General features: G+C 41.9%; 1 protein-coding gene across 1 annotated transcript in view; it reads left to right on the top strand.

Annotated features, from left to right (window-relative positions):
- Nucleotides 1-15439, top strand: part of LOC120526106 (exostosin-1-like) — a 366860-nt gene that overhangs the window by 304815 nt on the left and 46606 nt on the right. The window contains exon 6 of the mRNA XM_039749029.1: nt 2766-2898. Coding sequence (XP_039604963.1) covers nt 2766-2898 — 133 coding nt within the window. The remainder of the gene's footprint in view (nt 1-2765; nt 2899-15439) is intronic.

Genomic DNA, 15439 nt, shown 5'->3' with positions numbered 1-15439 from the left:
ATGTTCATGCGAAAACCTCTGAAACCTGCGCTCTGAAACTAAAAGCTGATCAGCTCTTCTCTGTACGGAAAGCAGTAGAGTGTTGTACCTTTGAAGTGAAGCAAAATGACATCTTTTAATGGCTAACTGAACAGGTTACAATATGTAAGCTTCTGAGGCAGCTCAGGCCTATTCTTCAGGCAAGTTGTCAAGGGATAAATAATATCCACAAAATTCACCCATTTTAAAGGAACAGGATTGTAATACCGTTCAATCTTTTCTTGGTACACAGTGGAACATAAGTCATATTTAATCAATATCAGCTTACTAAAGTAACACTCTGCACTGACCACATTGAAACATGCCAAAAAATATTCAGTGCAATGCACACATCTAGGTAAACTCTCTAAAGCTTCATTCCATTTAAGGCTTTAAGCAGTTCCAGAGCTGTTTGCTCATTTTAAAAAGTGGTACAATTTATCTTCTTCAAGGACTTTATTTTTCATTTAAGGAAGTTTAATCACCATTTGATTTTTACTAATACTGTAGCACCATAAAAAACAGAGTGAACTTGTGCACAGGTCATTCTGAGTCACCCACCAGCCCCACATCCCAGGACAAATGCTCTTAACCATAAAAAAACCCTGAACCCATCTTAAAATTGTGCCACCTGCTGTGTGCTGTGTGCTGTGTGCTGTTGGGAAAGTCCCTTGCTTACACCTTTTGGAGTAATATTTTTCTTAATTATCAAAAATCCTTCCATCAGGTTACTTTGGGATAATATCTGATGGGACATTTTTGCTAAATTAACAATATATTGTGATATACTAGCTGCTGGCATACTTTCTTATCTTGCTCAAATGGAGTGCCAATCATCCTGTTTTGCAAAGTAAAGTAATAAACAGGAATAGTTGTGTCATATATTTGAAATATTAAAATGTGCGCTTCGATTTAAATGTTTAAAGTCCAAATATTGTTGAGCGTTGCCAGAAAATGTCATTTTTTCACCCTCTGATAGAGGTCCATAGAGGGCTGGATCACTAGTAAAGGATCAAAAATCAAAAATAACATCATATTCATAATCACTGACCCTGAAATGGTCTAAAATGATACCCCACATGCTTATGTCTGAAATTTGTCATTTTTAACCTTCTGGGAGTGACTCTTAGATGGCTACGAATCACTGGTAAATAATGAAATATCAAAAAATGTTATATTTGTTGTCAGCATCTGTGAAACAATATAAAATGAAATTATATGCACCTATTTTACCAATCCCAACTTTTTAAAAGTTTTGTGGAAATGAGCAACTTTGTCCACCATGCATGCACAACTTCAAGTCCTTCCGATTATTTTTATTGAAGACACCTTTTGATTTTCTGTAACATAAGGGTGTGAATGCCAGCACAAACCTAAAAATAGGTCAAGAGGGCCAAAAAAGGGGGCAAAAAGCTTGATATCTCTCAAAAGTAGACATCAAGATGAATTGGATAGTGCATTATATGTCATACCAGTGTGTCAGGAAGCACTGAGCAAAAAAAAAAAAAAGAACAGTTTAAAGACACTATAAAGTCTGGTAGATATTTATGATTGTTGTCTTCATTTAATTGATCACACTAAACCACTAACCACTATCTGTAAAGATTTTTCAGGGATTTTGAATAATTCAAAAATTCATTTGGAATTCCTTTTATGTTCTCTAGATGGGAATGAGAGCGGATATCTGATCTGATCTGAATAATACTGCAATACTAGAAGTATTTATTGATGCTGCTAATTTGTTAATTTTAAATATATTATAAATATCAAAATATTTCAAAAAAGAAAGCAATAATTAACGAAACTACTGTAAATAACCACACAGGAAAAACCAAGCAAAGAATATCTAGTTATAGAAACAATTTTTTCAAACAAATACTAAAGCAATCATTATATGAACCAATAGAGTCAAAAGTAGAGGAACCCAACTGATCAAATCACATTGGAAAAGTGTGAGCTGAAGTCCTTGCGTTTTGTGATGCCTCAAGGAAGTTAAATCCAATATGTAACATTGGCTGTCTGCTTCAGGTTATTTGCTCACTATTAGGTAGTCAAAGCAAGCTACAAGGAGCGTTTCAGAAGGATGAAGTTGAAACAGTGTACTGGTGGTGTCTTGGGTGGGTTGCAGGTCAGACCCTCCATGGGGCTTTTATTTTTATGAATAACATTTACTTTGTTTATAGCCTTTACCTTCCTTTACAATAATAAAGTTTTTCTATTGTCTGAGCAGATGCCATAGTGGCGACACTAAACATAGCCTATGTACTTTTCCATAAAGTTTACATTTCTCTTCTTCGATGGAACCGGCTTATTCCTCTTCAGGACCATTAAGAAGAACAAGACTGATTCCAACAGAAACAAACTTCACAGCCAGTTCATCACAGGATGCACACATACTTAATAATGCTGGATCTGTTCCAATCATGTTTTTTCGTTATAATGCAAAAAAAACGAGTTATGCAAAAGGATTGTAACCAGATATCACAACCACAGGATTATCAAGTAGAGAGATCTCTTGTGATGTACCAGAATACACAAAGAAATCCCCTGGAAAACAAGGAGAATATGCAATTTAATTTCCGCACAAGTAGTGACCAAGCCAGGAAACAGAGAGAGGACCCTGAAGTGGTGAAGCAGCAAAACCTTTTAATTTTAGATCTTTTGCAATCTATAAATATATCAATATAAAGTTTGATATTGCAAAAAATATTTATTATAAAACATTCTATGTTGTGTTTGTTTTTCAGATCATTCAAGATCGAATTTATCACCACAGGTCAAGGAACAAGTTAATGTGGAATTCTCTCCCAGGAGGACTCTATGTACTGCCCCAATATTCTACAAATGCTGCTGAATTTCCCTTCTATTATTCTATGATGGGTATGTTATGTTGTATTATGTTATTTGGAGTCCAGGAAAAGAATTATAGGCCACATAGTTGAACTAGGAAAACTGACCCTAATCCTAAAGTAAAAATTCACAGATCTAATGGAGAAAAAGATTTCAGGCTTGACGAAAGAGAAACATTTTTTTCATCTTAATAAGATTTCATGCTAATGTTTTAATGAAAATCTATGTTCTTTTTAGAAAAATAAATTAAATATAAAAAGTGTTAATGTTTTGGTTGCATACGTGTGCACACCCATTTGTTTTCCACATAAGTGATCTGATGGCTATTAATAAAGCACACGGTCAGGTAGTCATTCTCTTATCATGATGACAACCTGAGTTGGAAGGCATACAGATCCAGTACATGTCATATACATCAGCCTCTGAGAGTCTCAGGGCTACACAAAATTCAGACACAGAGAATGATGTTAAGTTCACAAAACTACACAGCAATATAACCTAGAGGAGGGAAAATGGTTATGTAGCATAGCAAGATTCTGGATCAGACAGATACGTTGTTATGAAAGAGTAATATCATCTTCACACATAAAAAAGCCATTCCTGCCTCTCTTAGGGCAGAGATTTTCCTCTTGTAAAAATGATAGTCACCACTTTGTTGTTCTTGGGCAATGAAAGGACAAATTGAGCCAAATAAAATGTCCCTCTATTCTTGAGTCCCATCCTTCAAACAGATATGAAGCTCATTAAAAGCCACAGAGTTACCACAGTCTTATTCTTTTGAACTACCAAAGTAACCCAATTGACAATTCCAAGACTCCATCAAAATTTTTGATAAGACAAATACTTCAGGCATAGACAGCACTACTAAATGATTTACTACACCAGGTCTGGAGTACTGCTATTAAATTATAACAGTTACATAATTTAAAGTCGGCACTATACAAAGACATGTATATTGAGGAAGACTAAGGCACGTTTCTCAGGACACATTATGGCAACAGGGAATTCAGGGATAAAGCAAAATAATTTGTTCCTGGGTTTTCAATTTATTTTTGCTTAAACATTGACACGTAAAGTAGCCAATCTAGTACTGAAAAAAAGTTTTTTTCTAAATTGTACCCTACTGGTATTCATTATTTTTACTAATATTTCACCTGTTTTTCTATGACAGCATGCATAACTTTAAACCTTAGTAGGTATTGAGACATACTGTATCTCTCCTGTTTGCTTTGGTGCCGAAATAATTTGACTCGGTAAGGTATGAGGCAGCATTCAACATATACTATAAGTCACTAAGTTGTAATAGATTATTGCACTGATTAAAGGACTGAGCAGATTATAAAAAAATCTTACTTTTATGCAAATAAAGGAGTACAATGTCATGCACAATATCTTCTTCTTGATCCAAGGCCTACATTTGCTTGTATCTCCTTTAAGACTATATAGTGCAAACTGTGTGGCAGTTTTGCTTGCAAGTTTTTTCAGTAAAGCAAACAATAAAGGGGGGATCATTTGAAAAATCTTTTACTTCTAATGAGTTAACCTTTCCATGTTTTCAGTTCCTTTTAATAGAAAAACTGGTAGTAACACTAAAGGCTTTTACATATACAGGGACATATACTCAGTTTTTTACTTGTATTTAAACTATTATAGTGTTCATCTTTTATTGCCTTCTTTTAGCTATAAAACGCACATATTCTAATGAAAGAAATTACCCGTGACCAACACCCCATGGATTATGGTCTCTTCAGGTTGTCTTCTTGAAAATGCCACCTTGCTGTTTTCATCCTGAAATTACACAAAGAGGATAACAAACAGAAATGGAAAAGATTTTTATTTTTTGCTCTGTTAGATTCCTGATTTTATGGGACATTGCAGGGCATTGCCTGCTCGCTTCAAATGTTTGTGATGCACCAACTGTTGGAATGACAAATGCATTTTATTTTATTACTACAATTACTGCATGCATTACAAAATACATTCCAATAGCTGGTGCACTTACTGCTGAGGTCTGTGTTGATTACTTAGATTTCAACAGTCTTAGACAAGTAGTCTTATCATAAAGATATAAATGTAAAAAACTTAAAATCAACACTGTAATTAAAAGTGTGACAATTTATTAGCTAAATTATTATCATTGGAACAGTGACTATCAATGCTGCTTCAAAACTCCAGAAGCCCGAGTTCAAATGGCATCCTCAACAATATTTTCTCCCTGTGATTTCTTAAAGCTTCCTTCAACATCCCAAAGATGTGGATATTGAGCTAATTGTTCAAGTATAAGCAAATGTGAGTGTGTCCTGTGATGGCTGCCCTCATGCAGCGCCAGGTCTTCTATTGCACACAATACTGTCCCTGCAACCCTGAGCTAGATTAAACACATTCAATAATATTGGGATGGATAAATTACCACCCTCTAATATAAAACTGAGGTGCTGAGCTTTAGATGACAAGGCTGCTGTTTCAATTAACAATTCAAACTGACTGGCTGAACATGAGTAAATCACATACACTGCTGGTGTTGTAACTATAAATTGTATTCTCGTGAACAACTATATTATACAATACCTTGTAAGTATAACTTGCCTTGGGTAAAGGTATCTGACAAATACATAATGTTAAAATGCTTATTGGCCGACTAAAATCCATTGTGCACATATACTTAGAATGTTCTGTCTTCCACAGTATATCTTCTTGCACTTTCTGTTTTATATGCTGTAATGGACGGCCGGGTCTGCTTATGTTCCGGGGGAGCAGCCATGAACTCCTCAGTACCTCCCCCGGAACTCTTGGTGGCAGCCTCCCTGGTTGACGATGATGCCTCAGTTTCCCCGCAGGGTTTCATGGGAGATGGAGTTCTCCACAACCCTGTGGGGAACTAGGATGGCTGCTGGGGGCGTGGCAGAGATCGTTGAGCCCAGCTGCTCTAATTTTCGGCCCCACCCGGGAGTGCAATTGGGAATAGGTGAGTAAGCACCAGGAGCACTTCTGGGAAGGCCATAAAAGGAGCTAGCAACCACCACTCAGGACCAGAATCGAGAGGAAGAGGGCGAGGTTACCTGAGAGAAGTGGTGGTGCCAGCGGAAGGATTGCTGTGTGGATATTAAAGTGATTTGGGATTGTATTATATCTGTGGGGTTCATGGGAAAGATGTGCCCCACAGGGGAAGAGTGTTTGGGCTGTGTTAAAGTGCTTGGGACTGTGTATTGCCTGTGGGGTTCAAGGGAAAGAATCGCCCCACAGGTGAAGAAAAATAAAAGATTTCTGTCCCTTTTATACGTGCCTCAGTGTGAATCTGTGCCGGGTCAGGCGCTTATATAGCGCCTTATTCACACTGGCGTAGCCAGCAGGATTCCGGTCTGTCCATTTGGACCGGGATCTGTACAAAAATATTGTGTGGAGACCCGGCATAGCAGCACGTTGCTACATGCAGCGAAGCAAGGCACGTGCGTGACACAACAGGACTAGTAGCGCACACCCGACAAAGCCGTGGCTGAACAGACACAACACAGTACATAGCACACTCCCGAGGCAGCACAGCAGCGCGAGACAAGCACCTGCACGAGCGGCAGGGAGCCGCAGGAAAGACACCCGCAGGAACATCTTACTAAATGGGGAAAAAGAGGACTGGGCAGGCTCGAAAGCCGGCGACCAGACACGGCCATGCCGTTAAGAGCAACAGGATCCATAGGTAGGTCGGCGACAGACCCAGAGATGATCCACCCTGGGTGAGGCATGCATTTGTTCCATCTGCCTGCCTCCTAGGTACAAAAGAGCCGGATCCCTGTCAATGGCTGGCAGATGCCTGTCTGTGGCGCAACGGTGAGGCAAGCTCTGAGGGGAGCGACGCTGACCTGAGGGCCCTGTTCGACTCTGGACCACAGTCGAGAGACGAGAGCCCGGAAGACGTCCTTGGTACGGTTGTCCCGTTGGAGGAGCAGGAACCCCTTCTTGTGACAGGTAAGGGGTGGGGGGATATGTGTCGGCTGCCCGTTGACAGTGGTATCCAGACGGGGGCAACGAACCTCCACCCCGCTATGGAAGACGTCCTGGAGGTGCCTGTGAAGAAAGCACAGGGCCTCTGCGATTCACAGTCAGCGCAAGATGAGGTAAGTCCGAGTCTGTCGCCAGCCATTAGAACTGACTTCTCCTGGGCTGCACGTGAGATGGAGGCTGTCCTCCTACCTCTGCAGTTTCTGGCCCAGGTCTTTAAGGTCCTGCAGGAGGTGATGGAGGGTCTGGACAAGAAGCTTGGCGCGTCGTTGGAAGCTATTACTGGATGGCTCAGCAGCCGCGGTGCATCATCCTCCAGCCTACAGGACACAGTGGTACAGGTAAGTGATGCCTGTGCCATAAAGGAAAGAGGGGGGCTGAGCGCAGCGGCTGCCGTCATGATTAATACGGCTTGCCAGGCCGTCCCGCCCCCTACGCAAGATGTTGCAACGGAGACAGATGGAATGGCTGGAGAGCGGGCTAAGAGGCAGCTGACAGATGTTAGCTGCCAAACTACCTTGCCCCAACTGCCGGTGCCGGTCTCACTGCCACCTAGAGGGGTGCAGACTGAGAGGGGTTCCTCTTTTTCCCAAAGAGGGACCAAAAATACACCTCAGATAAAGAGGAGGAGATGGAAGAAGAAGCTGGGAACTCTGGAAAGAACGCAGCATGAGCCCATTGACGGGAAAGCACAGATGGGCTATGCTGCAGAGGGGCGAAGTTGCCATAAGCCCTCAACTGACCGGAAGGAGGGGCGGGAGTTACCTACCTGCTTCCGCAGGGGTCGGGCAGAGGAGAATCTGGGGTGTTACAACTGCGGCCGCTGTGGCCACATCTGGAGGTGTTGTCCAGAGAAGACATCCGAGTGGCAGGGACGTCAGGGCAACACCCTCAGGTCTGTTCATTATATTTCCACAGGACGGAGCTGTGGAGCAGAGGACACCAATTCCCTATGCAGGAGAGGACTGACCCTCGCGGGACAGGTCGATGAGTCCCACGAGCCTCATCTAGGAGAGGGGCAATGTAGTGGACGCTGCCCTTCTGCTCACGTTCTGGAGGAGCCACCAGAGACTCATCAGTACCTTCCACTGGGACACTTGGATTCCTCAACTGAGTGGGTGAAAGGGCCGGGGTTTCCTGCCTGCTTCCACTCCCGCAGGGGTCGAGCCAAAGGGAGTCGAGTGTGCTACAACTGCGGCCGCTGTGGCCACATCTGGCGGTGTTGTCCTATGAGGACGTCCAAGTGGCAGGGACGTTGGGGCAACACCCCCAGACCATTTCCTTTTGTTTCCACAGGACAGAGCTGTAGTGCTGAGGACACTGACTCCCCATTATGGAGAAGACCAGCCCTCGCGCGATGGGCCGCTGAGTCCCACGAGACTCATATGGAAGAGGGACAATGTAATGGATGGTCGGGTCCCAGGCCCAGCCGGGACGCCCCTTCTGTTTATGTTCTGGGGGAGCAGCCATGGACTCCTCAGTACCTCCCCCGAGACACTTGGTGGGAGCCTCCCTGGTTGACGATGATGTCTCATGTTTCCTGCAGGGTTTCATGGGAGATGGAGTTCTCCACAACCCTGTGGGGACCTGGGATGGCCTCCAGGGGGCGTGGCAGAGATCGTTGAGCCCAGCTGCTCTAATTTTCAGCCCCACCCAGGAGTACGATTGGGAACAGGTGAGCAAGCACCAGGAGCACTTCCGGGAGAGCCATAAAAGAAGCCAGCAACCACCACTCAGGACCAGAATCGGGAGGAAGAGGTTGCCTGAGAGAAGTGGTGGTGCCAGCGGAAGGATTGCTGTGTGGATATTAAGGTGATTTGGGACTGTATTATACCTGTGGGGTTCACGGGAAAGACGTGCCTCACAGGGGAGGAGTGTTTGGGCTGTGTGTGACGATGTGGGTTCTGGCTCCACACTCCCTTTGCTATTGGAAGCACTCGAACCCAACACCGTCGATAATGTAACCGAGTGAGCTAGTCAATGGAGGCAAATGATTCCAGCAAGGGGAAGGTATACAAAAGTGCAATAGTGCTTTTATTAAAAGCAGTCAACAAAACAAAAACAGTGTTCAAATAAATAGTGCAGTTCTTCATATTCATTAAATAAATAAATAATCCATAAAAAGAACACGTGGAGGTTAAAACTCAATAGAAAAAAAACACATTCCTTTAAAATCGGAGGTTAAAATCTTCTCTTGGAAGCAGTCTTAAAACCAACAAACAAATCTGGTGCTCTTCGGTTAGCGTCTCACCTGCTAATCCCGTTTGGGCATCGCAGCAGGCAAGACGCTCTCTGCAGCTGCCCTCCTGAAACACACGCACGAGACTGGAGACCTCCCGATCCCTGGCTTCGGTATGGCACTCATCCCAGTCCCGGAGAACTTGGTTTCCCACAACGGCCAGGTCGCTCACGTTGGGGATTCCCACCACCAAGTCTCCCGACTTCCGCTGCCTTTTCCATGGCCTCTCTGCGGCCCGTCGCTTTCACCTTGTCACTCCCGCTACCAGATCACTCAGCGGGAGCGACATCTACACAACCACCTGGGTGTCGGCCCAACACCCAGCTTCCTCGCAGCTGCTCACGAGCGCTCGATCGCGCGCTCACCACACGCTCCGCGTGTCCGTCTCTCTCCTGCACCGCTTGCTTCCACGCTCCCTGTAACCTCCGTCCTCTCCTTTCCTTTCTCTCCGATCGATTCTCCCTCTCCGAACGTTTCTTTCTTTTCTCCCCAACCGACTTGCGCTTCTTTTAAAAACGTGAGGGGCCATCACAGCTGCAGCATTAGCCACGGGAGCAATCACGAATGTGGGCAGTTCCTCACCTGTGCACACGGTGAGAAACGCCCACATCGACGACTGCCCGCTGCTCGCTACAACAACGCCTCACGGCCGCCTCGGTGCGGTGATTATTTATTTAAAATCAATGGCCTTTTCTCCACGAGCTGTGGACCCATAACACCACACTGTGTTAAAGTGCTTGGGACTGTGTATTGCCTGTGGGGTTCAAGGGGAAGACATGCCCCACAGGTGAAGAAAAAATAAAAGATTTCTGTCCCTTTTATATGTGCCTCAGTGTGAATCTGTTCCAGGTCAGGCGCTTATATAGCGCCTTATTCACAATGCCTAATGTCCACTTTATCTGGTAAACTTATCTAGTACTGGGTATGACCCCGGCCCATTATGACTCGTGAGCAGCCTGAATTCTCCAAGCCTTTGATTCAACAATGCTATTACTATTATATTTTTGGCAGACATTTTTATCCAAGGCATCTTACAAAGCAAGTCACATTAGAAGGTACAAGCATTGTAAGCAACAGTGAACAAGATAAAAAAAAGAGCAAGACAGATTGATATTACTTCTATATGATTAAACCTACAATTACAAAAAGACAGACATCAGTATCATAAATTCTTTGTCAGTACAATAGCAGCTATCCTGCACAAGAGACACTAAGCAATTCCAAAATATTTAATGAAAAGTTGCGTTTTCAAAAGACGCCTAAATGTGAGTAAATTGGGTGTAATTTGAATAGACAAAGGGAGATCATTACGCACCTTTGGAGCAAGAATGGCGAAGCATTGTTCAGTCCTGACATGTCTGACAGGAGGAGGGATGGCCAGATGACAGGCAGAAGCAGAAACAAGACTTATTCAGGGGACATATGGAGAGAGTAAAGACTGGAGATACTGTGAAGAAGAACCATTTGGAGAATCATAGGTCAAGACAAGAAAAGAGAACTTCATGATGAAGTTGAATTCTGATCTTGGCAACACAAACTATTCCAAACAATCAACTAAGCCACTACGCTGTTCCCCTATAACAACAACAACAATAACATTTATTTATGTAACACATTTTCATACAAACAATGTAGCTCAAAGTGCTTTACATGATGAAGAAAGAGAAAAAGACAAAATAAATTATTAAAATTAGGGAACATTAATTAACATAGGATAAAAGTAAGATCCGATAGCCAGGGAGGACAGAAAAAAACTCCAGGCAACTGGAGAAAAAAAAAATCTGCAGGGGTTCCAGGCCAAGAGACCACCCAGCCCCATCTAGGCATTATACCTAACATAAATGACCTCAATCAGTCCTCATTTTAGTCAGGGTTCTCGTGGAAGAATTTGATGATGATGGTCATGTGGACTTCTGGCCTTTAATCCATCATTGTAAGGACATCACGGTGCTTTGATTAGCTGGTGGTGGCGCAGATCGATACCACAGAAAACCGGAAAAAAAACAGTAGAGAAAGTAGGGGTTAGTACGGATTTTGGAGCCACCATGAATAATAATGACAATTAATTGAATATACAGATCATCAGGATTTAACTAAAATGAAGCTATAAGAAAGCCATGTTAAAGTAATGTGTTTTCAGCAGTGTTTCAAAGTGCTCCACCATATCAGCCTGGAGAATCCCTATTGGCAAACTATTTCTTATTTTAGGTGCATAACAGCAGAAGGCCGCCTCACCACTTCTTTTAAGTTTAGCTCTTGGAATTCTAAGTAGACACTCATTTGAAGAGTAATATAATAACAATAATATAATTTGATAACAATAATAATACATCTATCTATATAGCACATTTCATGCAGCAAATGCAGCTCATGCTTTGCAAAAAATGTAAATAGCAATTACTTTAAAATGTACTGGAGGCTACTGGCCCACAACATTAAATCAGCAGGGAGAGATAGAAGTACTAGTAAGATATGCTACTGAAATAATAATAAGAAAAACCTGTAGAAAAGCATTAGACAAAAAAAATAAATAAATAACAAAAATCCTTCCATCCCACCATTTTCCAAACACACTAATCTAGAGCATGGTTTTCAGGAAGGTGGAGCATATCCCAGTATACACTGGGTGCAGTAAAAATCCCTGGACATGACGCCAGTCCATTGCAAGGCAAACACACACTGGCCAAATTAGCATCTGCATTTCATCTAACCTGCACATCCTGTAGAATTTCTGTGGACTGTGAGGAGGAAACCCCCAGACATGAGGAGAACATGCAAAATCAAGGTATAGAGCACATCTGGGATGTGATCCCCAGTCTCCTTGCTGCCAGGCAGCAGTGCTATGATGGTTCATCCATGCTACTCAATTACCTATTTATCCTGAAAATGATGGTGATGTTATACGGTTGTTATTTTTACTATAGTTATGGACAGAGGAAATCCACAAGAACTGCAGAAAATAAACCTCTGGAGGACCATGGTCTCCAGAAGTTTAAGAACACAGAGTTTTGTTGACCTGGGATAAGTGGCTGCCCATCAGCTCCTGGGTATTCTACATTGGCATTATCTAAATGACTATCTGCCATGAAATCATGGAGGTCTGATGGTGCCATCGTAGAAATACTGCTCTGTAAGCCAATGACATGTGACACTGGAGCAGTAGTACATGGCATTTTTTCTCTCACAGCTACATTTTAAACAAGCTGCAACCTATGTATGCCTTTTTTTAGCAACTCTGTTAAAAGTGCACATTACAGTAATCTTGTCAAGTCTACTTTTCAGCTGAAGTGACAGTAAAGGTCAAATTCATGCTTTGTTTTAAAAACAGAAAAATGCTGTCATTCTAACCTGAGTAATGTGGGATTTGAAGGTTAGATCAGATTCAATGATGACACATCAATTATTTTCCTGTGGGTTTATTTGTAAAGCTATGTGATCAAGTTTTCTCATCAGATCCCTATTTTTTGTCATAGTTAATTAATAGAATTTCTATTTGTTCTTGTTGTATTTAAGAAAATTGCTCTTCATCCAGTGTGTAGACTGTCATTCATTCATAGAGTAAGAAGTATCCATGTCCTCCAGCTTCCAAAGGGAGCATGCATAATGAGAATTGCAAAGGACCAAAGATTACTCCTTGTTGTACATCATGCACCATATTGTATTTTTCTCAGTAAGAGTCATTTAAACCTACAAAGATTTTTCTTCCTGTTATATACGGGTGAATCTGAGGCTAGGGATCTGTGTTAGCAATAGAAACATTGCTGGTTCAAATCCTATAAATACCAGGAGTGATTCCACACCGTTAAGCTCTTGAGCAAGGCCATTAACCTGCGTCCAACCCTACAAATATGTCCTCCAAATTGCAGGGAAACATTAAGGGTTGGTGGCAGGATTTACTTTCCAGCCACTGTAAAAAGTCTCACTCTGTTCGAACTAGTGTTGTGCTAAAGTGTCACCTGTTGCACGGTTGCACTCAGGTTCTAATTTGGGCTCCTGAGGTGGTTTGTCATACAATGGGTGTGGCAGCATGCTGTATATTAATACATGAATGCTCCCAACCTCTCTCTCTCTCTCTCTCTCTCTCTCTCTCTCTCTCTCTCTCTCTCTCTCTCTCTATATATATATATATATATATATATATATATATATATATATATATATATATATATATATATATATATATATATATATATATATATGAATGACTAAAACCATTTTTTGGTAGTTTTATAGATGGTAAATAAGAATACCGTGGTGTATGACGTCACATGAAGTTATATCTAGAAGAATACATACAGCCACATTATTTATATACAGTAAGTTGTAAAATATTCCTGATGGATTTTTGTCACTGCTGACTCAATAGCATCACTCAGGTCCAATAGATTGTATTCAACCACACATTCATGATGCAAATCTCAGGCTCCATCTAATTCCAAAGGTGCTATATTGAATTGTTCTGGCCATCAAGTCACTTTCGTGTTCATGGAACCAGCTTGTGATAATGTGTGCTCTGTAACACTGTGCATTATGCTTCAGTAAATATCCTTTTGAAAAAAGTTGGACTATGGGAAGCACATGGTCAGGAACAATGTTTAGGCAGGCTGTGGTATCATGCATATTGGATTCATTTAACTTCATTTGTAGTAAAAGATCTAATGTGTGCCATGAAAAAAAGTATACAGAGGATGAGGTTAGCGAAAAAGAATTGGTATAACCAGAGAGATTACTAAAGCAGACAGATGTATAAAGAGATGCAGCACAAGGTGAAGAGACAGGTGGCGAAGTCTAAGGAAAAGGTTGAGCTATATGAGAAGCTGGATGCAAAGGAAGGAGAAAAGGACTTGTATTGATTGGCCAGCTAGATGGACCAGCCTGCTGCAGGTCACAGTGATAAAGGATGCAGATGGAAATTTGTTGATAAGCTGAGAGAGTGTGTTGAAAAGGTGGAAATGGTACTTCGAAGAATGTATGAATATAGAAAAAGACAGAAAGAGTAAGTTGGATGAAGTAGAGATAGTAAATCACAAAGTACTGGGGATCAGCAAGGCTCATGTGAGGGAAGCTATAAGGATAATGAAAATTGGAAAAGCAGTTTGCCTGGATGATATACCAGTGGATGCGTGGAAATGTTTAGGGTAGACGGCAGTAGAATTTCTAACTAAATTGTTCAACAAAATCTTAAAAAGTGAGAATATGCCTGAGGAGTGTAGAAGTGTTTTTACTAATTTTCAAGAATAAGGGAGATGTGCAGAGCTGCAGTAACTACAGGGGTATAAACTTGATCAGCCACACCATAAAGATATGGGAAAGAATGGTGGATGCTAGGCTGAGGGGAGAGGTACCCATCTGTGAGCAGCAATATGGTTTCATGCCAGGAAAGAGTACTGAAGATGAGATGTCTGCTTCAAGAGTGTCACTGGAGAAGTACAGAGAAGAACAGAAGGAACTGCATTGTGTTTGTTGCATTGTGTGTATTTGTGGACTTAGAGAAAGCATATGACAGGGTGGCTAGAGAGGAGTTATGGTACAGTATGTAGAAGTTGGGAGTAGCAGAAAAATATATGAGGATGGTACAGGATATATGTGAGGACAATGTAACTAGGTGCAGTAGGAATTACAGCTGGATTCAAGGGGAGAGTGGGATTACATCAAGGATCTTGGCCCTTTCCTGATTGCAATGGTGAGAGACAGGTTGACAGATGAAGTCAGGCAGGAGTTTCCATGGATTATGTTGTTCACGGATGTCATTCTGATCTGTAGTGAGAGTAGACAGCAGGTTGAGAAGAAAGTGGAGAAGTGAAGGTACACACTGGAAAGAAGGGGAGTGAGAGTCGGTAAGAGTAAGATGGAGCGCATGTGCATAAATGAGAGGGAAGGTGGTGGAAGGGTGCAACTGCAAGAAGCAGAGCCGGTGAAGGTAGACAAATTTAAATACTTGGGTTCAACAGTCCAAAGGAACAGAGAGTGTGACAAAGAGGTGAAGAACAAAGTGCAGGCAGGGTTGACTGGGTGAAGAAAAAGTGGCAGGAGTGATTTGTGATAGAAGAGTACCTGCAAGAGTGAAAGCTATGTTGTATAGACTGGAGATGGTGGCACTGACAAGAAGAAGGGAGGAAGAGCTGGAAGTGGCAGAGGTGAAGATGTAACAATTTTCGAATGGAGTAATAAGGGTAAACAGGATTAGGAATGAGCATATTAGAGGGACAACTCAGGTACGAGAGTTTGGTGACCAAGGACTTCATGTATAAACATTGCATACATGCAAAAATGTTCCAAGCACACTTTGAAATGTATAAAAACTAAACTTGATGTAAATCCATGCACATTTTCATGGGA

The sequence above is a fragment of the Polypterus senegalus genome, chromosome 3 (genome assembly GCF_016835505.1).
Source record: "Polypterus senegalus isolate Bchr_013 chromosome 3, ASM1683550v1, whole genome shotgun sequence".
Taxonomy (NCBI): Eukaryota; Metazoa; Chordata; class Cladistia; order Polypteriformes; family Polypteridae; genus Polypterus; species Polypterus senegalus.
This window is presented reverse-complemented; position numbering and strand designations above follow the sequence as displayed.